Source organism: Strigops habroptila, chromosome 7 (genome assembly GCF_004027225.2).
Source record: "Strigops habroptila isolate Jane chromosome 7, bStrHab1.2.pri, whole genome shotgun sequence".
NCBI lineage: Eukaryota > Metazoa > Chordata > Aves > Psittaciformes > Psittacidae > Strigops > Strigops habroptila.
Window position 1 is genome coordinate 46568882 of NC_044283.2, and position 26682 is coordinate 46595563.

The window sequence follows — 26682 nt, forward strand, 5'->3', positions numbered from 1 at the left end:
GAATTCACAGCCTTAGGGAAGGATAAGCATGAGTAGCTTTAAACCGTCTATGTGCTCCTTTGATCCTGGGTTGCTCAGCTGTCTGAACTGGCTTCTGACTGGTGCTGAAGTTTTGGCTCTGACAACTCCCATTTGCCATGTTTTGCAAGAGGCCTGTGAATAAACAGCCTTTCTACTCTTTATACCTTTATACCATCACCAACAAGGACTCCACCAATTGCAAAATACTCCAACTATCTTAACAGGCATAAAGTGGGTAGAGCACACTTGCAAAGACATTTAAAGTGCACAAGAACTGCTTCACTTTTATTGAGATGTACTAAGTAATATCTGTGAAGCTCACTTGCCAGGAAGCACTGTGCTGTTACAGCTCTGTCGTCACTGTTCCAGTTCATCAATGAACTTGCTCCCAAAATTAACAGGAGAAATGCAGAATACATGACCCTGGAGGATGTGGTGAAACCTATACAGAACTTCCTTGTGACCAGTGTGGACCATATGGGCTTTTCATAATTGTGCAAAAATACTTATTATACACAGAATAAGTATATAAACATATATAAACACAACTTTTTACTGTAGCCAATGAAAGAGCAATGTAACTGGGAGGAAAGTGAGGAATTAATCAAATGTGTAGTTGACAGTACAAACATAACTGTGATGTAAGGCCAGAATTTCTGTGAAATAACAAATATCTCACAGTATCTTTTCATTCCTTTTATTTCCTGGATGTCCTGGACATCCAGTGTCCATGACACTGGATTAAGGTATCACTGAGTGGCGGGCATTTGGAATACTTAGAAGCCAGAAATAAACTAGAATATATAGCAAGTTTGTCCTGACCCGCCCTTTTCTATCGCTACCTGTTGCTTCCTGGCTTTCTTGCTTCCACCTCTGTGTTCCTTAAACTGCTTATCCTCATTAGTGATCATGTCACAGTCCTTCACCAATTAAAAGTTTTTCAGGATAGTCCCTGTAGATGGTTTCTGATCCAACCATTTCTCCTGATTCCTTACTAGTCTTTAATAAAGGTGATTCTCAGAATTTCTTGCTTGAAATAAGCTTTCAAGCAGCATGTGTGTATTAGCCAGGCTGACTGAAGACAGAGGTAGTATGAGAACTGGGAGGCCTTTTAAAGAGTATTTTCAATATATAAAGATTCATGTGATGGGACTCTGGAAACAAGACATTAGACAAATCAAAAATTAAGTCCAATGGGCATAATTTTAAAACATTTTTACATGGCTCAGTAGAATCTGTTCAGTTTTCTTTCTCAGGAGTGCCATGAACTTCTGTTTTTCCTGTTTCTTCTTGGCTCACTATTTGTATTCTGATATAACTTTGGACAGAAAAAGATTGCCTCTTGGAGAGTTCAGTTACATGCACTGTTCAAGTGATTCTGACAAGGATGAGTGGTAATAAAAATTGTCCATCCTTTGAACATGATTTGGATTACACTGCGGAAATTACATGTCAATATTGGGTAGAGCTGTATGGGGGATATACACAAGAAATATGTGGACATGATTTGTCAGTCCCCTCTTGACACCACTCACTCTACATGCCTGTTCTTTATTTATAGGCAAGAAGCATGCTGACATTTCAATATTCCTTCAGCTCAACAGTTCAGTCACAGCAAGAAAAACAACATGTGTAGCCATGAATAGCCCGAGAGTCATTTCACTGGATCTTCCAAGAATTTAACTGAAAGGTAAGCCACGATGCTAATTTTACAGGGGTTTCGAAAAGTGGAGGCCAAATTTTAGGAGCAAAAAAAATATGTATGAATAACATTCATAAGACAAATGAAGAGACTGGAAAATGGCATACAAAATTTTAGGATTAATTTTAATAGTAATTAAAGGACAGAACAAATGCTGTCCTGTCATGCAACATAATGCTTTACTTTATCTAGTTCTGGGCTTTAATTGTATTACTAGGGCCAGAAGTCAATCTTAGCTTATTTCTATGAACTGTGTCTTCATTACTGACAGAAACAGGAATGATCACATATACACAAACACATATAAATGTGTCACACAAAAGTTGTGCTATGGTAATTAGAAGGATGAAAAAGAGTGTATGAATTGAATTAGGCTTAAGTTAATTTCATTAACATGCCAGGGTACTGTGATCACTAGCACATTAGAAACATCTTAACAGTGATGATTTTCCATCTCTCATGCCCCCTTTGCATATAATTTTTGTCATACATTAGGAAATCATGAAAATTTATGGCTGTCCCTGAAAGTTTTGATCTGATAGTGATGCAGAATGAATACAATACTTCTGCCAGTAGAAGACTAAGTATGTCAAAGTATTTCAGAGCAAGTAAGATGGAGATTACATCCTGCAAATACAAGATATTTTGGGATTTTAAGTTAACAAGAACCATTACATTCAGGCAAAAATTCACTTCCAGGGAGAACAGGAAGTATAATTTTAAGTGTTTTCATTCACTAAATCTGTTTTTAAACTCTCCAGAGAAAAATCAGGCCTGTAAATTTTCAGAAGGCTTGAACAAATACCAAAAAAAAAAAGAATCAGAATGGAAACATTCAAGCTTGTCACTTTTCCAGTTGTTAACACACCAGGTGAAATGTTAGCACATGTGAACCTGTCTAGTTCTAAGCACTTACTTTTTTTTCAACAAGACATTTTTCATCAAGAAACAAAAAGAAAAGTCCTGCTAGACTCAGAAATCTCTGGTTCAGCCAACATTATGTCAATATTATTGGGCTTCAGTTGCTAACAACTTGCAAGCTGGAGAATTAATAACCAGACTTAAGTTGCCACTATTCACTAATGAGGCTGGAACGTGAGCTGCACACCTAACCAGCCATGAGTAAAAAAGAAAAAGCTCAAGGCTCACTTAAAACAACTGTCAAACTAATGCGTTTTCTTTAGTGCTAATCCAAAGACAGATGAGCCCTAGTGCTGCAGCAGTATATCAACATTCAGCCAGTGTAAGCACCAACGCAAAAGAAGAGATGATTTACTTCAGAAATTCTCAATATATATTTTCCTTGTGCTGTGAATGTTCCTAATGTCTTGCCCTGGGACTGGATGATAAACCTGTATTAATCCCCTTGGAAGGCTGTATTTCCTGAAATTCTGTGAGATGGGACTATGGTTTTATCTGCATATTTTTCATTCTCCTTTTGCAAATTTTTGCATTCCATTCTTACTCTTAAATCATTGCTTCACCAATAATAATTGTGTTCACCAGAGCTATCAACAGAAAATTCCATGGTTGCTGCACAGATGAAATGCAGAGAAGAGAGTAATTCAAACCTACCTCCTTTATACGCACCCCTCCAATCTGGGCAAAGGGGAGGTGTACGTAGGCTGAATTCTGGATCAAAACCTGTTTTTTAATTACATTTTTAATTAAATCTGAACATCTTACTTGTTTTCTCTTGACTCAGAGGAAGTCTGAAGTTGTTGTTCAGTTACAAATTCGGGGCATGACCACATCCACAAATTTTCAGAATATAAAGGCTGTGTTACAACCCTGAAGGTTTTGTGGAATAAAGTTGTCTCTGAGAGAGCTGCTTCAGCACTGATAAATTGTTCCTGGCTTCAGCACAGTGCTGAACACCCGGCTTTTGTGAAAGCATCCCAGAAACTGATTCTGACACTCTCTTCCTTATTTTCCAGACCATTGAACTCTTACTGATCGGGATTTGAACACTGTAGAGATCCTTTAAACAACTTCTGGCATTTAGACAGGAGTTCGGGAGTTCACAGTAGATACAGTGGATTTCTTTCTGTGAAGTAGTTCCTGGACTGATAAAGTTAACCTGAGATAAGCATTTAGGAGCATTTGTCCATAAAGATAATTTAGTTGCTCAATGGGAACAACCAGAAAGACTGTAGAAAGCACAGGTGAGTGGGTCTGGAATCCTTTTTGCCCTCCTAATTCCAGGATGCTACTTCCTGCCCTGAGAACAACAAAAACGCATGTAAATTGGAGCAAAGCCCTTTTCAGAGAAAGGAGGAATAGCCCACACCTCCTTCCATGGTGTAAAACCCCAGGAAATCCTACCCAGGCTTTTCTTTCATGCTTTCCACACTCCTAAAGCTTTCTGCTTAGCAGCTCCTTGAAGAATGTGGCGTTTCCTTTGAGCTAATGAAATTGCAAAAAGCAGCTGTAAGATTTGGACTGAAGGGGCTGTTTCTCTGTGAGGAAAGAGTGCAATTTTTTTCTTGGGAAAGGAATAAACATTGTGAAGAATAAACAGTATGAGTAGCTGCAGTCTGAGGAAGGCGTGAAGTCTGAGGTTTGCGGCAGGCTAGAGGAGTTACAATGTATACACATCAGGGTAGAGTAGGAGAGACTATGATGACATAAAATGCTACAGAAAAGATGTGAGAGAAGTCTAAAAAGGTTTCAAAATCATGCCTTATGGAACATCTGAGTTGCTTCAGTTTTCAGCTGAGAACTGTTGTTTAGATCTCGCTCAAAAACGGGCTAGCGCAAAGCTCTGATATAAGAGGTGAGTTTTCTGTGAGAAACTGCTCATCCAACCGAGGATTTTTCCAGCAGTACCTGCTTCATCAATCCAGACCTCACTGGGAGCTCCAGACATTGGCCAGACACTTCGTTTTCACTTACATAACTAAGACAGAGGAAATTTGGTTACTGTTGTGACACCATGTTCTAAACTTTAACTTTGTATTTTTTAATCACATGAATCTTTTTCTTTTGAATGATGCAATCTTAGGATTATAGTTGGTGAATATGGAAATAAAAAATCTGAACCCATTGAATGTGTATATGCAAAATAATAAGGAGATAAAATAATAGGATAAGGCATCCATTGTCGGACTATATTGCTATCAAAACTAAGCGTCAAAGAGCTTAGCGAGGGGTCATTGACACTAAAAACACCAGAGGGTTTTGTAGGGTTTTGTAGTATCAATGTATAAATAACATGAAACTATTAGTGGGAGTCAGAAAAAAGAATAGTTCTGCAGCTCAATTTTTCATCTATGTAAATAGTGTAGGAATCTCCTTGATTACTCTGGAGTTGTCAGCTCAGAAACTACAGTTGTTTAAATAAGTATGTATAACTGGAGTGCAGGACCTCTAAAAGCCTAGCAAAATAGATTCTTGCAAGCATGAGTGTTGATGTCAAGCCTTAAGCCTCTTTAAAGCCAGTATGGAGGCTCTGATGAGGAGAATGCTTGTCATCATCTATTCCTCTATTGACATTTGGTGATTAGAGTGCGAGTTGTGGTGTAAAATTGAAAGAGACAGGACTGATGCTATCATGTAAGACTATTTTTATTTTTCCCTTAATTGTTCCTGAGGTATGCAGGCCCTTCCTTCTGAGCAGATAAATTGAAAAATAAATGTCTGAGAAACAGTGCTATATCTTGCATCACGTTTGGCTGTCTGGCTTTAAATGAGCAGGTGCCATCCAAAATTTGTCAAGGGTCCTAGCCAAGTACTCAATCAAAACTCTCAGACTGTTTTTCCATTCTTCAGCTTTTATAAAAAACAAATTGTTTCAAGAAGCTGTGTTGTTGAATGTATGACTGAAAAATAATGTCTGTAACTGATCAAAATATTTTTTTTAAAGTTGGAAACTCATAATATTCTATTTTTAATAGTCTATTTTGAAAAACTTCCACATTAGTAAAGTGTTCTTCCATTAGCAAACACACATTAATGTAAGTAGAATGTTACCACCTCATTAATATTAAACTTTTCAGCACTGAATTCACAAAGTAGTAATCATCATACAAATATTTAATTGCAGAATTATCCTATTGCTTAATATTAACATACCTTTGTGAACACTTCAGGTAAAAGTGAACTGTGTCAATGTTCAGCATAAGAAAAACATGACAGAATGCCTGAGTGCTCACGGGTGGTACCATGGGTTAAAAAAACCATAACCAAACCAACCAACCAACAACCAAACCACAAAAACCCCCAGGAGACTTCAAATCTTTGTATGGAACTGTGAAGATTATCCACCTGTATGTCATACATATTTCCAGTGAAAGGCAGTTTATGTGCCTTTCATGGCAGAAGAACAGAAGGAAGAATCAGAGCTACTCCTATCTGTAACCAATTTCAGTACTGTGAGAAACCTCTAAATGTACTGCAACGGGCAAATTTATGACCCTGCTTCATCTTTTGAAGATTCTTTAGAACTGTGTTTGCTGTCTTCTGTAAGTTTTTCCCTTTTCAGCTCTTTACACTGAAGTGCAAACTGCAGCAGAAACACCCAACTCTCATCCTGGGGCTGGCATTGTGTGTTCCTAGGTATTACTCATGTGTGTCCAATATGATAATACTTCTTAAATCATACTGTTGCCATCTCACTTAGCACAACATCAACGCTGTCTGCTGTTAATTCTCTGGTTATAGAGTAAACACGAATACTTCAGGACTCAAACTACGAATCAATTTAGTCTTGACAGCCTCTCTTTCTAAAACGTGTTTACCTCTGAACCAGCTCTTTTCCCTTCCAAATTTCATCACAGTTTTTCTATTTCTTTTCCTTATTCTCTTTAGTCATGAAGGCTGTAGAATATTTATTAACCTGTGAGTGATAATACTAACAATAGAGAAAAAGACTATTAAGAGATGTTTGTTAACAGGGCAGGAGAGGAAAGAGTGCTTTTAATCCCCAAAAGTGGGAAAACAGAAAAAGTAACCAAAATTATTTGATAATTTTATGGGGTTTTATAATTGTTATTTGTTAATATTAAAAACTAACAACTGTAAGACTCTCTCCCGAAAAGGTGTTCCTCACTTGGCTGCCAATTTTTCGTCTTTTGAAATTATTGGATTTGCTGCTTTCATGCAGAGATCCTTCTCATTTTTTGAGAGCAGTCTCAAAATCCTTAGGTTGCTTAAAGGTAATTTCCCAGTGTTTCAATAAGGAGGTCCTTATTCAAGGAAATCAATAATCTTCTATTTTAATCATCTTCACTCATCATAAAACCATCTACCGTTAGACTGTCGTCATGCCGATAACGCTGGGAGCCACAAGTGGTTGCAACAGCGCAAGAAGAACCCGTACTTAGCTGGAGACATTTCAGGAAGCCTGCAGGCTCCTGATACGTCATTCTCCAGCTACACTAAAACCCATTGGACCAGCAGAACACAAATGGAGATCAAATTATCGGATCTCGGCCCTCAGCAATGTCAGCTTCCTATACTGACTATATTGCCAACGTCATTCGTCTATTGAACGAGACCCTTGTTATTTTTACTCAGAACAAAAATAATGTTGTCATGTCCAAAGGCTACATTTTCCCTTTTGAAAACGCTCTTTTTCATCCTTTGCTTTTAAAAAAAATCCTTTGTCTGCATTCTTTTGTGGTCTGAGGCTCCTGTATCTCGGCCAAACACTGATACATTCATTGCAGGCTTCAGCTGCTTTGCAGAACCTGAATAGACATTGAGGCTACACGGGCGACTTCAATTAAGCAGTTCTATAGAGCTGATATTTTTTGTTGAAAAACAGTGTCTTTTTGCAGGGCCAAACAAAGTGGCAATTCCAGGGATGCAAATCAGAACAAAATACTTACAAAATAATAACTGCCAAGGCGACTAATTGTAGGCATTCAGCAGAGAGTTCAAAGACCCATTTACCCAGTTGTTTCTTTCTTTTAGTCTACCATTGTAAAAGTCCAAGTATATACACTACAGCAAAGACACATATGATAAAGCAGGACTTGAGTGAGAAATTTCCAGATTTTAACAACCAAATTGCAGACTTTTTGGGATGTAAGGTTTGTTTTCTTGGAGAAATGTAGCTATGAAAATATACAAAAGTCTTTTTATTCCTACGCGCAGTATGCAGCAGAGATTCTCACTGAAGTACAAGAATGCAATTATTTTACCCCGCTTGTAAGACACAAATACATTGTACTTCATGAAGGGCTTTAAAGCAGCATATGCCACATGCTGATGTGTTCCTCTTAGCTACCTGAGACTACAGCAAGTGCTCTGCTGCTTTTTTGTCTTTTTTATAAAACTTTTGCAACTTGCTTCTATGTGCACTTTTTCTTCTTGTTTTACTTCTTTTTTATCATTTCTATCAGTTTATTCACTGAAAAGTAATAGAGGAGCTTCGTTCCTTGGCTCTCTGGAGAGAATTTCCCACATGGCTTTAATTCCTGCTGCACTTCACATTGTTGGGTCCAATGCATCCGTCCCTCCTCTTTGTTTCCTTCTTCCCCTGCACCCAGCAAACCAGCAGAAGTCTTTTTGTGTGTGTGTTCCAATCTGAGCCAAATTATCACAAATTACTCTGTCTGGCCTAGGCTATTATTAGACCAGCCAGCAACTGTGGTTCTTTTGATTATTTCACCAGCTGGTTTTGTTGCTTGTCTCAAGACCCAAAAGCACAGTGCTCTCCTCCCTCTAGAAACTGCTTACCCAGATAAAGGGCTGTGTCAGGATCAGTTCCAAGACTGCTAGGGCAGATCTACCGTTGCTGCTCAGAGCACTCTGTCAGAGCCCCATCCATCTCCTGCAGACTTGTGAAAGCCTACCTCCGTCCTAGGTACCTCCATTATTTACACACCTTTATCAGGTATCAAGCCTGATAAAGAAATGTATTGTTGCATTTGACAGGAAACCCTAAAGCTGTTTATCACTTGAAAATACCAACATAAACTAGAAGCGAGTCACAGCTCAGTCAGTGTATAGATGAGTGCATCTGGCAAGCACTCACTAGAAAAGAATTGCTTGTAAGAAATGGAGCTCTAGACATTCACCCTTCATCCCTTAGAGTCCTTACATATTGGCAGATTTTGCAGCTGAGAGAAGTGAAGAGTACGTGAATGTACTGTCTTGCACATTCCTGTATATTACCCTACATACACTTGTTCTGCAGGCATTTAAACCCTAAAAACCACCTCTGAGCTTGAATGCTTGTGGCATTTGTATACAGGCAGCATACGTACACCTACAGAAAACATACCCTGAAGAATTCTAGCTACTGGTAAGCAACCTCCTTTTGGAGGCAATGCTCATTATTGAATGTTTTTTGCAATAAATGTTTCAGAAATATGATTCAAGCATTTCATGCAGTGCTGCCTTGCACTTTAATTTCATTTAAATGCTGGGAATTTTTATTTGTTTCCAGTAATACTAAAAAACTCTTTCCAGTACTGTTTACAGTAGTATGTTGGTTAACATACAGTAGTATGTTAACTACTGTTTACAGTAGTATGATTTCTACCTGAATCTTGTATCCACATACAGATTGTATTTAGCTTGATCTCTTCCTTTCTGGTTGAAATCTGTCTTCAGTTCCAGGCTCTTCTTGAATGGTTCCTCTAGCTCTAAAACTCTGTCCCTGTCGCAGACGCATTTCCTGCTGGCAGAGCTTAGTATATAGCCAAACCATTGCTTCAGAGACTTCATCACTTGATGTATTCATTTCTAAGTAGGACTTTCCCTGTGAATACTAAAGAACTCTTGATGATTGTCAACATTAAATACTTATGATCCTTCTGTACTGTATTATTTGATATTTTGGGGAATGTTTTCTTAGATATAGCTGGAACTACTCTGTTCAACATGGTTTTTTTAGGCCTAGGATCTCTCCAAAAGTATGTTTCAGTTTTATATGCTTGGACACATCTGTCTTAATTTCAGCAACAAAAGCGGGTCTAATCCAATTTTCTGGGCTCCTTAAATCTGTGTTATGTTCTATGGGATATTTCTGGTTTTTCCTTTCTTGCTGATTTTACACGATAGCAAGCGTCCTTTCCTTCCCCCCCAACAGCAGTGAAACACATAGTATAAAAAGGAGATATTCAAGAAATGGAAAATGGATGGTCCTTGTTGTTTGTTGTGGTTAGTGGAGTTTAGGAACTGAATACAGGTCCTGTATTTTGGCTCACAGGGAAGAACCAGAATACAAACAACACATACTGTTGGTTTTACACAGGAGATTCTCTTTTGTCTCTCACACATGCACATACCAGTGACTTCCCCCTCTTCTGCTGTTCTTCCTTACACTTTCCACATTGGAACTACCTTTTTGTGTTTCTCGTTGCAGGTGAGGCTTTGTGACACAGCCATGCAGCATATCTGTGGCAGCACTGCTCCACTGAGGAACTTGGGTATCCTAAGTGTATCCAGCTTAGATCATGTACAGAGCATGCTGATCTTGCATTGAAGTTTGTGCGGTGAGATCCTTTGGCTTCCATGCAATCCACCCATCCGAGGCATGAAGCTTCTGAGAACACATACCTGTAGTGAAAGGTTTGATTTGTTCATTCACAGTCCTGCTGTACATCCAGTTTTTTGCCTGGCCTTATGTCCTTTTATACTATAAAGTCTTATGTCCTTCAAAGTGGAACCACTTGAACACTAAACTTTCCAGTCAAAAAAACCATCTGTTAAGGATCAATGATTGTAAAGTCAAGCACATTGGCAAGCATGTTTCACAACATGTGAAACATTAAGAAATGCATAGACAATCATTTGCGTGATATATTTTTCAGTTTTGTGCTCACATACGTTTTTTTCAACCTGCACGATCTGCTTTATTCACTATACAGACCAGAGGGTGCTTAGTGAGTCAGCACAGATATTGCTTAACATTAGGATTACTCAATGTTTTGTTGTATCTTTCTGGTCTAATTTGTGGCCACATGCTGATTTACTACCCCTTATTCACCTGCTCTGAAGCTGAATCTGAATTTAACTTCCTTATATGCTTTTTTAGTGGTGCCTAATATAGAGTCATCTGTAAAAGCATTTAGGACTTGGCTTTAGAGTAACTGTATGATGTGAGGAAGCAATATAATTTCAATTTCAGATATGAGCAATTGAGGCCCAGAAAATAAATACATGAAGATCAAAGCTAAAACTACACCTGACTTCTAACTGTCCACCTCGAAACGCAGCCAGATTTTTCTTATCGCTTCTGCACTGTAAGTGTGTACCTCAACGGTTTTAAGTGTGTCTGTAAGATTACTTCTCCTTAAGTGGTTTAAACCACCCTAACCAACCCCACGCCAAGAAATACATCCTCCTGGCCGCGAATCGCAGCCGGCCGCTGTTTGAACGTCTGCCTTCCTCAGCCGATGGGCCACCCAGTGCCCGGCTCGGCAGGGCCGGGCTGCGGCCACCCCCTTCCCCTCGCCCCTAGGGGAGGAACATCTCCGACCCCCTCGCCTCAACCCCTTCTTCCCCCTTAGCACGGGGTGCTGGGGTTCAAACGCCCCCCAACTAGTACCGGCCATGACACCCCCTGACGGAGCCGAGCCCGGCGTGCCTCGAGGTGCCCGCCGCGGCTAAGCTCAGCCCGGCGGCGGCCGCCAGGTACCTCCCCCCGCCACCGCCTCCTCCGCCCCCTTTTGTGGCGGTGCCGGGCGGCCGCCGGGTTTCCTGCTGACGCCGGAGAGCCGCGGATGGGCAGGAAAGGCCGCCACCGCCGCCTCTGCTCCAGCCCGCTGGCTCCCGCCTCGGCCCCGCTCGCCCCGCCGGCAGGAGCGCGGAGCGGGCCGCGCTGAAAGCCCGCCAGGAGAAGCGGGGCGGAGAGGGCGCAGGTGCGGGGCAGGCCCGGGCCGCCGTGCTGAGGGGAGCGGACATGGCAGCCCCCGCTTCTTGAATGCTGTCAGCCGCCCCCCTGCCGCCGATGGCTGAAGCCTGGAGGCTGGAGGAGGACGAGGAGGAGCTGCGGGAGCTCGGCCGGAGGCACCGGAGGGTCGCCCTGAGTTCGGCGGCAGGTGAGGGGCGGGGGGCGCGGCGGGCCGTGGCGTCGCTTGCTTTGCGCCAGCCCTGGCCCGGTCGCTGGCTCTGAGCTCCTGCAAGGGGCTGGGTGGCATCGGCTGTGCCGCCCCAGTGTGTGCCGGCCCGGGCGGCTTCACCCGCGGTCACCTCAGCTCAGGTGCATCCGAGCCACGGGCTGGCGTGGTCCGCACCGCGCGGGCTCTCCTGCCTGAGGGTCTGCCCCGGAGCCTGTGCCTTCTCCGAGCTTATGCTGACACGGACACGCACTGACCATCAGAGATACATCCAGATGCTCAAGATGCCACATCAGGAAATAAAATACCCATTTTTCTTGTTAGTACCAAGGTGGAGGAACATCTAAATGTCAAAGTTGTCCACATGTAATCATCTCCGTGTGGGTATGGGCAGCAGGCCTTGCAAGCAGGAGGCAAGAATGAGTGTATGTGAAAAGGCATGGAGATAGGAGCTTGGGAGCAAGCAATGTCTTTTATAGAGAGACTAGAAGGTCACAACAAGCTTTTATTTGAAATGGCAAAATCCAGTGGACCCTGGCAGCAGTTGATAGTATTTAATTCAGACATCATTGTTAGCTGAGGGGCAACACATGTATCACCTTCCTGTAGTCACTCAGGTGTATAAGCATTTCTTTTTCTGTCAGCATAAAATTCCTTCCAGAATGAATCATTTTCCTAAGGGCCATTTCCAGGGAAAATCTCAGCCACACCATGTATTTAAAGTTGAATTCCAAATATTCCGATTTTAAATAATGCTGATACAACCTTAATGATATAGCAATGATACAATTCATGTGGTTTCGCATCCATTTGAGCGACAAGAAATTGAGCGTTCCTTTGTAGATGACAAAAACACAGCAATTCGAGGGATTGGGTAGGACAACTCGGGACAGGCAGGTCCTGTGGCTTCTGGTGACCCTGCACATGGCACTGCATATCTGGGCAGGTGCAGGATTAGCAAGAGCCTGTTGAGACCATTGTGGCTTGGCATATGTGCAGGGTTTTGCCTTCTCTAGGTGAAAGGGTGCAAAAAAAGAAGTGTTGGTTCCTGAAAGGTTTCCTCAATAGCTGAATGTTCACGCTGCTAGTCACGGTGTCTGGGTTTTAAAGGTACTTCTTTTGGAGATTTTTATTAGCGGAAAACGTACAATTGGTTCTGCTGTTTTTATATATATATAATCTTTGCCATCTTCTTGTAGAACAAAGCTTGTTCTCAGAGTTTGTCTTTAATACAATGCTCCTATCAGTAATAAAGGGCCTGCGTCCTTTTTTTAAACTTTTATTATTACCTTGTCCTGACAATCCCTCTTTGAAATGGGCCAGGCACTGTTTACCTTAGTAGTGTAAAGTATGTGTGAATGAATGGCATTCTGCTTTAGCTGTCTCGCCTTCTTTCCATCTGTTCGCAAGACTCTACAGTCGAAAATGGCATGAAGATTCCCAGCGTAGCATTCTTAAGGCATCCGTGAAGAGTATCACCCAAAGTGGATCAGTTTGCTGTTCTTCTCGTACTTGACAATTCTCTTACACCTTTATTTATAAACCTATTGAAAATAAGTGGGATTTTTTGGTTTTGCATGTACTATGCAGTTACACTGCCAAAATGGTAATGTAAATAGGTGTTAAATAAGCCTGCTGGGTATTTTTGCAGGATTTAAGAAATGTTGTAGTTGCATCTTTGCAGACTGTCAATTTAAGCATTTCAGTCTGTTAAACTAATTGTGAATGTAAGCAACTTCAATTTCTGGTATATTCAGCTTATGCATGAAAGTGCGTAAGGGCAGTTATTCACCTTTGTCCTGCACGTGTAAGGTGTGTATACAAAGTGGTAATTGAAAGGTGAAAGTTCACAAATGCTTCTGTCTTACTAAACACTCAGACATGTAATTAGCGATGTTTTATTGGAGGACCAGAACGCAGGAAACTGTGGAACAAAGTAGTAGTATTTTTCCTTGAAGCTAGTCACTGTTGTGCTACTCTGCGTACTGTAGGATGAAGCTAGCTAAACTAATCTAACAGCTTGCTGCTGCTGGAGGTGTCATCTCTTCTGTGGTTGTCCACTTCTGCTCTCTTCCGTGTGTCAGCTCCGCTGCTTGCCCGACCTGCTGGTGAGTGGAGTTGCCAAAGTTGTGGTTTGGTGTCAGCCTGGGCTGTTTGCTGAGGGCTCTCTTCAAGCTCTTGTGCTCACTGGAACCTGCACTAGCCTGTTCTGGTGCGTTGGCTGAGCAGAGCACCATTTTTCTTGTTCTCTTCAGTGGATGGGGGCCTGCTGATTCAGCTCTCTGGAATGGTTTTGTACAGGTTCTGATGAATGTTGAAGCTGGCACAAGGGAAAGAGTAGGAAGATGCAGTCAGAGGGAGGTAAGAGACTGCCAGCAAGGAGTCAATTTGGCTTAGGTTGCTGTGAAACTATAGCCTGTGAGCTGTTAAGATCTGCTCATGTGGGGGTTTTTATTTGGTTGGTTGGGAGGTGGTTTGGTCATTTTTGTTTGTTTCTGGATTTGGGGGCTTTTTTGCTGGCTTAATGAGCTGAAGAGGCTTGGTTAAGCACTAGAGAAGTGGTAGAGCTGATTTGAAAGCAGGAAATGAAAACTTGGAGACATGAGCAGATGAGATTGGCAGAACCATCCTTGTCCATGGAGCAGTTGTAGATAGCTCAGGTGGCTTGTCTGGCTGACTGCTTTTACCCCACTGCATGTCATGATGATGGAATTGTTTTCTCTGAATTCAAGAAAGCTTTTTAATTAACATGTTCTAGAAAACCTAGGAGAAGATGTTAAGTAGAGAAACCTGAGACTGTTCCAATGAAATGACTTTCCCTTTGAGAAAATGCTGAGTGTTTGATTATTTTTTTTTAATATATATATGTATAATTTTCTAAGTGATAGGGAGGAGAACTAGGATACATTCTTTAAAAATTCAGAAGAATAAAAGTAGCTGCATGGGTTCATTAAACTGAATTGTCTGGTCACCTGCTGTGGGAAAGGAATCCATTCTTGCTGGAAACCTTTCGGGTTTTTTACTGCAATATAAAGACGTAAAATAACATAATTGATTTCTACCCCTGTTGTTGCATATTTCTGTCACATACATTATTGCTCTGGAAAGTAATAGAAAATGCTGGAATTTTTATGTTTAGTATTTTTATTTAGTTTGATTTTAATAAAGTGGAAACAAACAAAAAAAACCAACTCAAACAAACAACATAGCATAAAATTGAAACTAAAATCCTATTTCCTTGTAGACTTACAGGCTCTCTCCAGTCTAACTTTGGACCTTAATCTGGTGTGCTTTTCCATTCTGACTAGCTTTTTATTCTGTGACTACTAACATAAGCGAACTTGCAGTAAAGTTTATAGTGAATATGGTTAATCTTAGTTGTGAAGTGCATTGCTTAATTATGTGTCCTTCCTGCTGCATTAGGGCTGAGGGAGTATCTCAGTATTCTGATGTTATCTAAAGCGCACAAGGCATTCTTGACATAATCAGTATCTGTATTATTTCACTTTGAATTCTGGTCAGTGTTCCTCAAGAAAGAATAGCCCATTATGGATGTGGCAGATGTTTCTTTACTTAGAAATAAAATAGAATTGCCCAATATAGAAGTCAATAATGAAATTTATTTGCGTTCATAATGAAGAGCTATTGGGATTTGTACTTTAATGTGTGGTTAAAAGTACAGATGGTCAATAACACAAGGAAAGGCTTTGACTTAATTTAATATTGCTCTGTTTTACTTATCACAAATGCTTGTCTGTGGTTTGTTCCCACACAGTGGCTGTAAATTTTGCACATGTTTTGCTATGCTGACTGAAATGTCTCTGGTTTGTGGGTTGTTTTTTTTAGTTATTTGTTTTTTTCCTACACCCCTCCCCCCCCTTTTCTCTGTAGTATTTCAGATGTTTTCTGGAACCTTTTAAAATCTATTGGGTAATTTTAGATTACGGGTTAAATAATCTATTTTTAGTTGTTTGATTGACTGAGTCCTTTGTTGGTGTTTGGTTGGTTTTTTTTTTTTTTTTCCCAAAACAAGATCTAGTTCAGAGTTGGATCAATTCTTTACGCTCCCACAACTCCCACATCAAACTGGTGCTGACTTGTTTTGGAAGCTGAAAACAATGAGCTGTGTCCAATATAAAAAATTAAGATTGACTATTTCACTGTGCAACATGCTGAGAGGTTATGGGGGTACATCTGTGTAGTGTGTCTGACGAAATTTGGTGAATATGAATTTGCAGGCATTATGGACTTTTTACAGATAAATGAATGCTAAGCAGTTGTTTCCATGTTAATGCAAAGTATGTGTTTGGCCTTAAGAGGTTAAAGAATAAGATGATCTGAAATTCTTCATACAATTCTTAAGTCTGAGTGTGATTAAGTGATCATGTCCTCTAGAGTTCACTGGATCATAACATGAACATCTTGACTTTAGTACTTCCCAAGGGATGCCAGTGACTCTGGAGCAGAGAGAAAGCATGATTAGGGGAAAGGTGAGTCTAAGAGTTAGTTGCTGTGTTGTTAAAATCTTAACTAAATCTTATATATAAGGAGCGTGAAGATCTGCACCTTATAGAATGGAAGTCAGCATTGTTCAGCTGGAAACTTCCTTGTCTGCATGCCTGTGTTCTTCAGTGCTGATCTGGAAATTGTTCTGCTTGCCCATAGTAAGGGTAACCATTTATTGTCTCTTATTCAGTGAAAAATGAGTGGGGGGAGTGTGGGAGCAGGTGTTTGTTTTATGTATTTGATCAGTTTTCTCAGATGGTCAGGAAGCAGTAGAGTTGATTATCAACTGGGCATCTCTCTTCCCTCTTTCTCTGGGGATTTAGTCTATCTTGGTTTTGTAGTCCCAGTGCATGCTGAAGGGCTTCAGTTTTAATAATTGCCTGGAACGCCACCACAGTAAAACACTTAACATTAAAGGAGCACAAATAATGTAATTCTTCTGTAATAATCTCTAACCAGTGCTGATATGTTGTATCATGCAAGTATTAAAAAGATTACCTGATTAGGCCTTTTCCATAGCCAGTTTAAGGTGATGCACACATTTGCACTAAATTTCATTCTTTGAATGTAGCCAGTTTGAGGTTAATATAAGATACTAACTCAGGCTTTTGTGGAAGTTAAATAATGTAGCCTATACATGAAAATTCACCAACATATCTTGAAATTCAAGTGTGCTGTCAGTGGCAAGAAAAAACCTGCTTGCAGTTAGTTGGCCAAGAGTGTAGACTGAACCACAAAGAATGTTATGTCTTCTGAAGAAACAACCCTTCTAGATATGAAGGCTGCTCTATGGAAAATAACTGAGTAACTTCTGATAGTCAACAGGGTGATTCCCTAGCCAAGGAAACTGTAGAAGGACAAATAATAAGAAGTATTATAAATAATAATAAGTATTATTATTAATGGTGGTAGTAAATGATGAAATGGACCTTCTTCATTTAGGTTTTAGCAAAAGGCACAAAAATGTATCATTGCGTAAGGAGCAGTGAGGTTGTAGCCAGAGAATAACCCATTGAGTTATGGTTGCCCAAAGACCATGCTGTTAACTGTGTTGCAAGCACTCATTTCCTGTCAAGGTAACAAATGATAAATCTGGGTTGTTGCATAAAGAATGGGGATGGGCACCAAAGGGCAAAATGAATCATAACCTCATTGCAAGAAGCTTTTATCATAGTGGTGGTTGTTTACAGACGGAAAAACTTTAATATTTGTAAGTAAATTTGCCAGTGTTTACTTTTGAGAGGTCAACCTTGATTTAAAATCTGGGAGCCACAGAGAAGCAGTGTTGACTCTCCATTAAAAATTGATATATCTCTCTGTGTGGTGTTTCAATAAGTATCTCATACAATATGTGCAGTATGAAAAAAAAATAGTTTGATAGCACTTAAAGCCATTTGACATAAACTTCTGTTGAGGTTTATTATCTATAGTTAAATACAGTGCTTTACATTTAGCATGGTTTAGTTTCTCTGTTTTGATGATTTTGTGTTTGTGGCCATGGAAGTGAGCTATGGGGTCACCTAGTCCAGCCTCACGCCTGAAGCAGGACTGTTGCCAAGGCTAGAGCCATTCAGCCAAGGCCTCGTCTAGTTGTGTCTTGAAAAGTCTACCAAAAGAGAGGGGTTTGCAGCAGCTTCTTTGCCAGACTATAGAAGTCCGGCCCCTTCAACCTTCTCAATGCGCAGTCCTGCCTCACTTACTCGGGTTCTCAAACTGTACAAAAATGGAGTGGAAGCCCTGGCTTCGTTGCTGGCCAAGAGTTTTTTTTACTCTTCTCTTGAAAAACAGCATGCACCAAAGTTACTGAAGTGTTCCAACAGCCAACTTGGGTAGACAATATATCGTCTGTTTATCTGTGGTTTATGCTTGGCAAGCATCCTTCCCTTCAGTGAAGGACAAAAGTAAGTTTTTGCAGGAAAGCACAGATTAAGTGGTTGATAGCACATAGGAAGAAAACTACTTTTTCTCCCTTTGAACTGTATTAATTTTGAAAGACAGGTTTTATGGATTTCAATATTTTTAAATTGACCATCTGATGTAGTGCTGTGTTACATTAACTGCTTCAGGTGGTGTTGTAAATCAGCAGAAATTTGTATGGGTTGCATGTCAAATATCAGTTTGACATTCTGACTTAACAATTTAGGATCTTCTTGCAAGACTTAATGGAATTCTAAATAAGATGCTTCAAAGATGAACTTAATTGGTTTATGAAGTCTTGCATATGTTACAAAACAAATCTATACCTGCTTTCTATGGCTATATGTAGCTGTGTTTGGGGCTGGCTCAAAGGGCTGGCTCAAAGCAAGGCTGAAAATTTGCACACCGTAGTAGGAGATGAATGCAGCAGATCTTTCGTTTCTTTCCTATTGCCTTTTTTTCCCCTAAGCTTTTGAAAAGGTTGTTGTATTTATTTTGTGTGTGAGTCACCACTTCAGTCAGCTTGTTCAGCCTTTTGGAGAAAGTGTGATTGGATCAGAACATGCAGAAGATTTCAAACGATTGACATTGTTGCTCCTATAACTAATAGGGTGTACTACCTCCCCTTTCAGAGCCATGGTAGTAGCTCCTATGTACCCCAGTATGCAAACTGTAAAAAAATCATGGAACAAAAATTTTATAACTTTTCATATTCTTAGGAATGTCATACTGGATCAGACAAAAGATTCATCCGCTCAGGTAACCTGTTTCTTAGAATTGCCTACAAATGTCTTCAGGAAAGTATGCAAAAAACATTGCCTAGGATTTGATTTTTACTTCCAAAAGAGATTCCTTTCCCTGCAGTCAATGTCTTAGCAACTTCTTGGAGGCTGCATATGAGAGGCCATGCTAAATCTTTGCCAATTGATTTGTCTTTCAGAAATTCAATTCCTTGTTTGAATCCACTTACACTTTTGATCTTCAAATCTTACATGGTAGTAAGGAACACAATTATTCATTACATAAAATCGGTTACTACCTTTTACCTGCTGGTGGATATTTTTACTGGGTATTCGTTAGTTCTTGATTTGTGATGATAAATTTCTTATTGATATTTTGCTTTTGGTCTTGAGGATGATGATTCACACTTTTAAAAACTTAGGTAAAATTCAAGCACTGTATTTCCTACAAAGGGGTTTCTGATCCATTCACCCTCTAGATAGATAGAATATTGTATGCTTAAAAGAAACCATTTGATTATTTTTTTTCTTCAGCTATAACATTTTGCTTCTATTTAGAAGAGATCAGCTAAAATTAATATCAATTGTTTTCTTAAGGTGATACATTTGTATTCATCATGCATTCTGTCTTGCATTAAACCCCGAGCACTCAATATCATAGATCTGCGCATGAAAATTGGTTCAGGTTGTGCACATCTCTGCTAAATCATTCGCAATGATATTCGACTGTACAGTGTGCTGTGATGTTATTCATTATTAAAATACTGTTGGCTCATCCTGTTGGGACATAAACGCCTGGAAACAAGCTCAGCATTTTGATAACTTTTTCATAATAAACTGCTCCACCAGTTGGCTGTATTCGTTTTATAACTGTCTGCACTGTAAATCTAGGGTGCAGAAACTAATAGATATGTGGGACTTGGGATCAAAGTAAAAGTTTTGGAACAAATATTTCTCCTTGTACCTACTACTTTGAAAACAGCATTGTCAGGTGCCACAGTTCATCTGAAGGCAAATGCTGTAAGATTTGTCATTTGTCATATGCTTGCCAACCTTTGCAAGTATGTCTGACAAAACACCCAGGGTTCTTCAGACTGGAATGATGAAGTTCACCTGAGAATGGAGTTACTGAGGGTAGTACCCTTGCTGCAATCTACCACGTACGTTGTTTAGGCAGGTCAAGACAGTGCTTGGGAGATTGGGACAGGTATCACAGAATGATGAGATGGGATAATGCTGCAGACCTCATGTATCCAGTGCTCATGGGCATAACTTCATGATGACAAAAATGCAGTTTTCCATGCTGGTGTGGAAAGCTTGCTGTAGCTCACCAATATCGGCTCTGGAAAGTGCATGGTAGCTGCTGCCATGACATTAGGCACGTTTCATTTCTCTAATTGCTATCCACTACCTTGATGTTGGTGGATGCATTATCAAGAACTATTTAATTGAGGTGTGTCATTACGGCATTTTACTCTTGGCATCATAGCAAGGTAGAAGTACTTATTAGTATATTTACAGAGGTTGGATGCCTCTGACAGGATGTGTAGGCCTTTTAGGTGTGTGCACATGAGTGGGAAGAGGAGAGGTCTGGGAGCATGCGGAAGGAGAGATATTTTCCCAAGGTACTGCAGAATTGGAACAGTCTTTATCAGCATTACCAGAGCACTTGTGAACCCTGGGTTCATCTGTGGTAAACACAGGATCCTTTGTTTTGAGGGCTTCTGAATGCTTATGGCTTTGCCATCATTTTGCCGGGTCATTTTAAGTTGCCTTATGGTTTTTGAAGCCTCTCATTGAACAGCAGGAAAACTGCTTCATGTTACCATGAATGGCAATTGAATGGATGGAATTTGCATTTAGAAGACTGATGACATGATGCCTGGTGTCAAGGCTAGAGGCAGCTAAAAGAATTACTTTTATACTAGCTGCTTTTTCTATTGTGTATTTTTTGAGGGGCTGGAAGAAGGAGGAAGAACGGTTGCTAAACATTTGGAAAAACAGATGTGAAAGCTCTGTGAAATACTGTGCTTTCTCAGGAGCCCAGAGATAGGTGCAGTCAGCTTTTGTCTGAAGTAAAAGGGTCACATGTGAAGAATGAAAGGTGTAGGCATCTAATGCGAGGGGTTGTTTATAAGGCATTTCTTGGAATTGTGACTTACTGTTTTCATTTTGTACACAGAGAAACCACAGTATTTTTACTATGATTTGTATGTTTTTTCAAGTTGTGTGGAAATCAACCATGTTTTCAATTTTTAAATAAAATATAATATGCCAAGCTGTGTGTTCTGAACCATACCTCTTTTTGCTGAGCATCCTTGAAAATCTTACCGAGTGGTGTAAAATCCCTGTGCTCTGGAGAGGTTGCCTGCCTCCTTTCATCACAGCAGGTGGTGTTTCTATTCTGTGACTTGCCAATTCCTTGTTGTCCCCCACTTTTTTCCTCCCGTCTTCCCTCTTTATAAACTGTTATCTTTTCCAGTTTTGGGGCTTGGGAGGAGATCTATATGTTCCCCACTGGTTAGGCAAGCAGACCTATGTTAAGAAGGTAATGGCACTGGTGTCCAATGACTGCATCTTTATGTCCTTGCCACAGTCACAGAGGACCTGTGGGGTTCTTCAGTAATCCTCTGACCTTTGGCACTCTTACGGATTAGCCAGAACTTCTGGTGCACTCCCACTGTTTGAATTGGCCTTCCATTTCAAATTCCTGTCTCAAGTTGTAGTACGACCCTAAGTTACTGTTGGTCATGTGAGTCTGCACGCCTTCATTTTCCCATAGACGCAAAAGCCGTGGCTGAGTGATAAGATTTACTGCACAGATGAGCCTTCTGCAAAAGGTGGAATCATGGCGCAAGGAATCCACCTGTAGATAGATCCACCTGACTTCTAGTCTGGATGGTCATCAAGGACCAACGGGCACATGTATGCAGTTTTACATGCACACATGTTATACCAGTAACAAAGGAGTCTTAGGTTCCTTAAACAGGATTTGGTAGATGTTTAACACTTACTTTGGAATAGATGTGGATAAACTCATCTCACACCTCAGTAAAATGTCTTCAGAATGCCAGGTGACTCACATCTTAAAAAATGAATTTTGAATGCTGGTCTCTACGTTATCAAATGATATGCATTAAAATATTACATGTTTCAAGAATAAACAAGTGCTGGGCTTCCTGTTCTGTGGAATACTAACTTAGAGTTGCACAACTTCTAAGCATGTGCTCAAAGCTAATGAATGAGGGTTATCTCAGGTTGCAACAATTTATCAGTATATAGCAATATTATTAAATCAATTTCAAATCGATCCCTTTTATGATGTTTCTAGATCTTGTAATGTTTATTTCATGATAAGGTGCAAGAGACCTTTTGGGGAATAATCCATTTTGTGATACTCAAGAAAAATCCAATGCATGTGAGAAGCAATTCGCCTTCCCAGTATTTTTTATTTCTGTGTGGCTTTTGGGCAAAATTACCCATGTCACTGGAGGAACATATTTTGTTAATAGGCTAATTTCAAATGCACTTCTCTAGAAAATCAGTACTTGCAACAAAGTCATTGAGGTTTAAGAATGTTCTCTTGGTGGTTTATGTGAACTGGGTAAATGACTTGGAGATTCTTTCATCATAAATAGTGACAAGGGACTGCAAAATACTCCAAGAACAAGCTATTGAGTATTTCAGTGGTATCTGAAGAGAAAAAAAATGCTGCTGTTTGCCTGGTACATTCTTCTATTTTTATAGAGGTTGTGCTTTTATGGCTGAGTGTGTTGCAATCTTTTAATAAGTAAATTTCTTTCTCTCTGTGTCATTTCATCCCCTCTAGTCTCCAAGTTCCTCTCTAACTTCAGACCTCTGCACTTGCACTCACCAGAATGTCTGATTCCTAAATTGAAAGCAGTGTCATCTCTATTGCTGTCAGCGGCCTCACAGGGTGAAATAATCAAGAAAGGATTTTTCTTGTTTGTTTTAAAGCTGAATTAGTTTCCTATGATATTGAAGTGGGAATAGCTTCTGCTGAATTGCTACGCAGCACATTATTGTGAATCTATGTCTCACCCCCAGTAAATACGACTTCCAAGTGCATAATGCATAAGATTACACTGGAGTCATTTGTTGCTGAGGTTTGCCATCTCAACAATAAAAACATACGGTTTTGGATAAGCAAATTCAGGAAACTTTTAATTGCCCAATGGGAAAGGATTGTTGGGTTGGCTGGGAGGGTGGGAAGGGTGGGATTTGCAGAGAGTTTTATATCCAAGAATAATCTGCTGTAGTAGATGGAGATTCTGTCTTTTGAAAGTAATGTTAGCGTGTGATTTCTCAGAAAGTGTAAACAATTATCTGAAATGTATACAACAAAAACTGTTTCTACCACACATGGTTTTGTACTTTGTAGGTCAAAGGAAATTGCTTAAACGGTGGAAGTGATATCCCCTGCAGTCATAGCCTCAAATTATCCTGCCTGTGGCCAGGAATGCACAAGTTTAGGAAACTGTGATTCAACAGAAAAAAATCCAAAATAAACAAGCCAAATGCCCTGTAGAAAACTTAAAGAAAATGGTTCTTACTTTTATCATGATTGTCTTAGTCAACAACAGTATTTCTCTGTGCATATCTTAGATCTCCAGGCATGGAGTGTGCCTCTAATTAGTGTGGTAAAGGGCATGTTGTGACAGGTAAGTGTACCTACGCACAGGTGTTCAAACCTGGAAGCTCTTTTAGTGCTGGATGTGCTGGTCCACAGGCAGGGCAAAGCCCTGAGCAGAAAAATAATTGAATACATTTGGATTTTGCATATGGTGTATGAATGCTTGTAAGATGGTCTTTTACTACAGTGTTTATTCACACATGTCTAACTGTATTGCATTTATTGTATGTCGTGTATCAACACCCTATGGCAGACAGACATACCGTAAAACTGATCTCTGTTTAGTTAAGGAATATGCAGAGTCTTTACAGGCATGCTGAATCACTGATTTGGGAAGAAAAAAATAGTAGCATGCTCTTGAATGGTTAATTTCCTTTTATTAGCTGTTAGCAACATCAGAGAAATGTTTTTTCAGAAACATAGATCTAACATTTCTGAAATGCCTAGAGAGGAAGGGATTTTGTGATTATAAACCTTTTGTCTCTCGGAAGGTTGAGTCAGTTGGTATTTTTCTCATGAAAGTATAAAAATAAAAGAAGTAGTAGGGCTTGTCTTGAGTTGCTCCTTCTGTGATCATGGTGGTGTGTGGGTACTTATATCTGCTTGTACCTGAAGTACATAATCTAAGAATTATATTGCACTAATCGCTGGGATGTCTTGTATGAAGATGTGGGAATTTGTACTTTCAGGAGTTGCTCATTTCTTGCAAAAAGAGCTTTAGAAACAACTGTATCCTAAATTTCCCTCTTAAAAAAGTGTGGTAGAAGGTCCAAGTGTGGTAACACGTGTATCTGCCTATACTTGATTGTGTATCTATTTTGTCATTCATGGCCTGAGAACAAGACCAGTTCCCGGTGCCGAGTTTGACCTTCGTCCTTATAATATGAACCTTTTTGGGAAGTGGTAAGAGTTTACACAGTCTGTTTCCTTTCTCTCTTGTTTCTGCAATCAGCCCCACTCTTAGGCTGGCACATATGTTCACACTGATGCACACAGACTTTCGCTGTTGCAATGCAGGAGTAACATCGGAGCAAGAATGAGGGGGTGGAAATTCAGGATCACAAAGCCAAATCAGCAGCAAATGTAGCACTGGCAAATGTGTCATCTGTTGTCAAGTAAATTATTTTTTCCACTTATGTATTGTGAAAGTGAACAAAAAGCTTTAAAGGTGACTATAGTTAATCTCTTCAGCAAGTTAAAGAATATGGTCTTTGGATAATTACAGGTTTTCGGTCAGTAAACTTCAAGATTAAATACTCAACCACAGAGGTTGAATGCATTCTTAGGTATGTGTCAGGGTCCTCCCGCTGAGAGCCATGTATCAGTTGTGCTCAAGAGTGGGGAAAAAAAGCATTACTTGAAGTAGAAAAAACTGCAGGAATGCTTTGTGCTTACAAGTCTGGGGTACTGTTTAGTATTAAAAGTGACAGACTTGTGTCATTTCATTTGGGGGGATTATAATGTTTTGGTTTTTTCCCTGCAATGTACTGCTCTAGAACTGAGCAGCATACTGTAAAATTTAAAGCAAGTATAAAAACTGTGTACCTTTACAATTACAAATTTGAGTGTGTCCTGGTTTTGTGGCCTTTTGGAGTAAAGGGAAAGCTATACATAAACTAAATGAAAAAAGTTTCTTCCAAGCTGCTCATTAATCTCTCCTTGAGCCTTCTGCCTTTTAAACAACAGATAAGGGACTCTGCTGTTGTGATATTAAAATACATAAATAAACGCTCAGTTTTATGGATTTTGATGTATAGCAGTTCCTAACAGAATTGAGTGAAATTTATAGTAGATTCTATACAGTGGAATTAATTTGCATTGTTCTGACTCCTTACCTGAAAGAAGTACTACAAAAAAGAGTTGCTTTGAGCCACAGCGTGCCTTAATAGGATGGAAGACAAAAATATTGCAGTGTCAATGGCAGTTACTGCTTATTTCAGTGCAAATAAAGCAACTAGCATTGGAAATCCTGCAGAAATGCAGATCTGTTCCTCAGAAAATGCACAGTTTAGTTTGAATGAATTTGAAATGGAAAAATTTGAAATGGAAAAATTTGGGGCTCTTGATCTGAGGCAGTTGGCTAACAGGGACTGTTGTGCCATTTAGCTGGGTAATAGTCAAGACACATGTTACTAAATACTCATGTGGTAGGATCCTTTGCATTTCTACATGATGCCTTGTAAAGCTGCTGTATCAGTCTTAGCATCTATGCTTGATAAGGCCTGGAAGCTTACAAAAGTATGCTCATTGGGCATTAATGCATTCAGATTAGGGCAAGGTGTATAACCTCTTTCAACAGTTGCCTATTGTGAGAATATGACTTCTCTGTATGTTTTGTACTTTGGCGTTGCCAGCACTGTGTAAGAGTCCACTGTTCCCATTGCTTGATTTATCTAGAGGATTGCTATTGTTACAGAAATATTGTTACAAGCATCTCATGTTACTTCTCACAATGAAACCACTGCTGTGCCATAAGGGCCAAAACCAGAGATGGAGACAGCTACAGTTTTCCTGAAGATTATTATGATGTCCTGCCCCCTCTGGTGGCTGCTCAATTCTAGACCCATAATAAGGAGAAAAAAATACAGTATTTCCCAGAAATGGTAATGCTATGTGCCCCTCTTTGCTCCCTTCAGCCAATTCATCTTATAAAAGCTGTGGGATGGGGTTGAGGAGGAAGTTACCTACCTCGGGAGGTACCTGCATTGAAAGTTCCCCAGTAGCTTTGCAAGTTTGAAGCAGCAGAACGGGTGTTAACTTTCCACTGATTTCTCAACAGCATTTAATGTTTATACTTAAATTTTTTTCTAGTGAGAGCACACTTTTCAGTTGAAGTCATTCTTAGCAACAAGATACTTCGAAGAAGCTTGCAAAATAAACAGAGAAAAACAAAGTCTCTGTTTGGTGTAAGCCGGTTTCTTCTCTGGGCTTTCAAATTCAAGAGGTTTGTGATATTACTTGAATTGGTGCTTGTATGTAATGCCAAGCCAGCATCTAGAATTGCAGAATTTAAGCACTAAATTGAAAGATTCAGCTCTTTTAATCTCTTGTTACACTTGATACTAAATCAATTCTAAAAGATTTAAGTTCACGATAACCTTAAACAGGTGCAGGTTTTAATTCTACTTT

The 26682-nt window shown here is 39.9% G+C and overlaps 1 protein-coding gene and 1 long non-coding RNA gene across 4 annotated transcripts in view; both read left to right on the plus strand.

Moving 5' to 3' along the window:
- Positions 1–1029: 1029 nt before the first annotated feature.
- Positions 1030–10856, plus strand: LOC115610503. Its single transcript, XR_003992260.1, has 2 exons — positions 1030–1711; positions 10041–10856. It is a non-coding gene; the product is annotated as an uncharacterized LOC115610503 (long non-coding RNA).
- Positions 10857–11350: 494 nt separating this feature from the next.
- Positions 11351–26682, plus strand: part of SH3D19 (SH3 domain containing 19) — an 85631-nt gene continuing 70299 nt past the window's right edge. For all 3 annotated transcript variants that reach the window (XM_030492245.1, XM_030492242.1, XM_030492244.1), the window contains exon 1: positions 11351–11718. Coding sequence is in view for 2 of the 3 variants with exons in the window: in XM_030492242.1 (XP_030348102.1) it covers positions 11601–11718 (118 nt within the window). In the remaining variant the exon portion in view is untranslated. The remainder of the gene's footprint in view (positions 11719–26682) is intronic.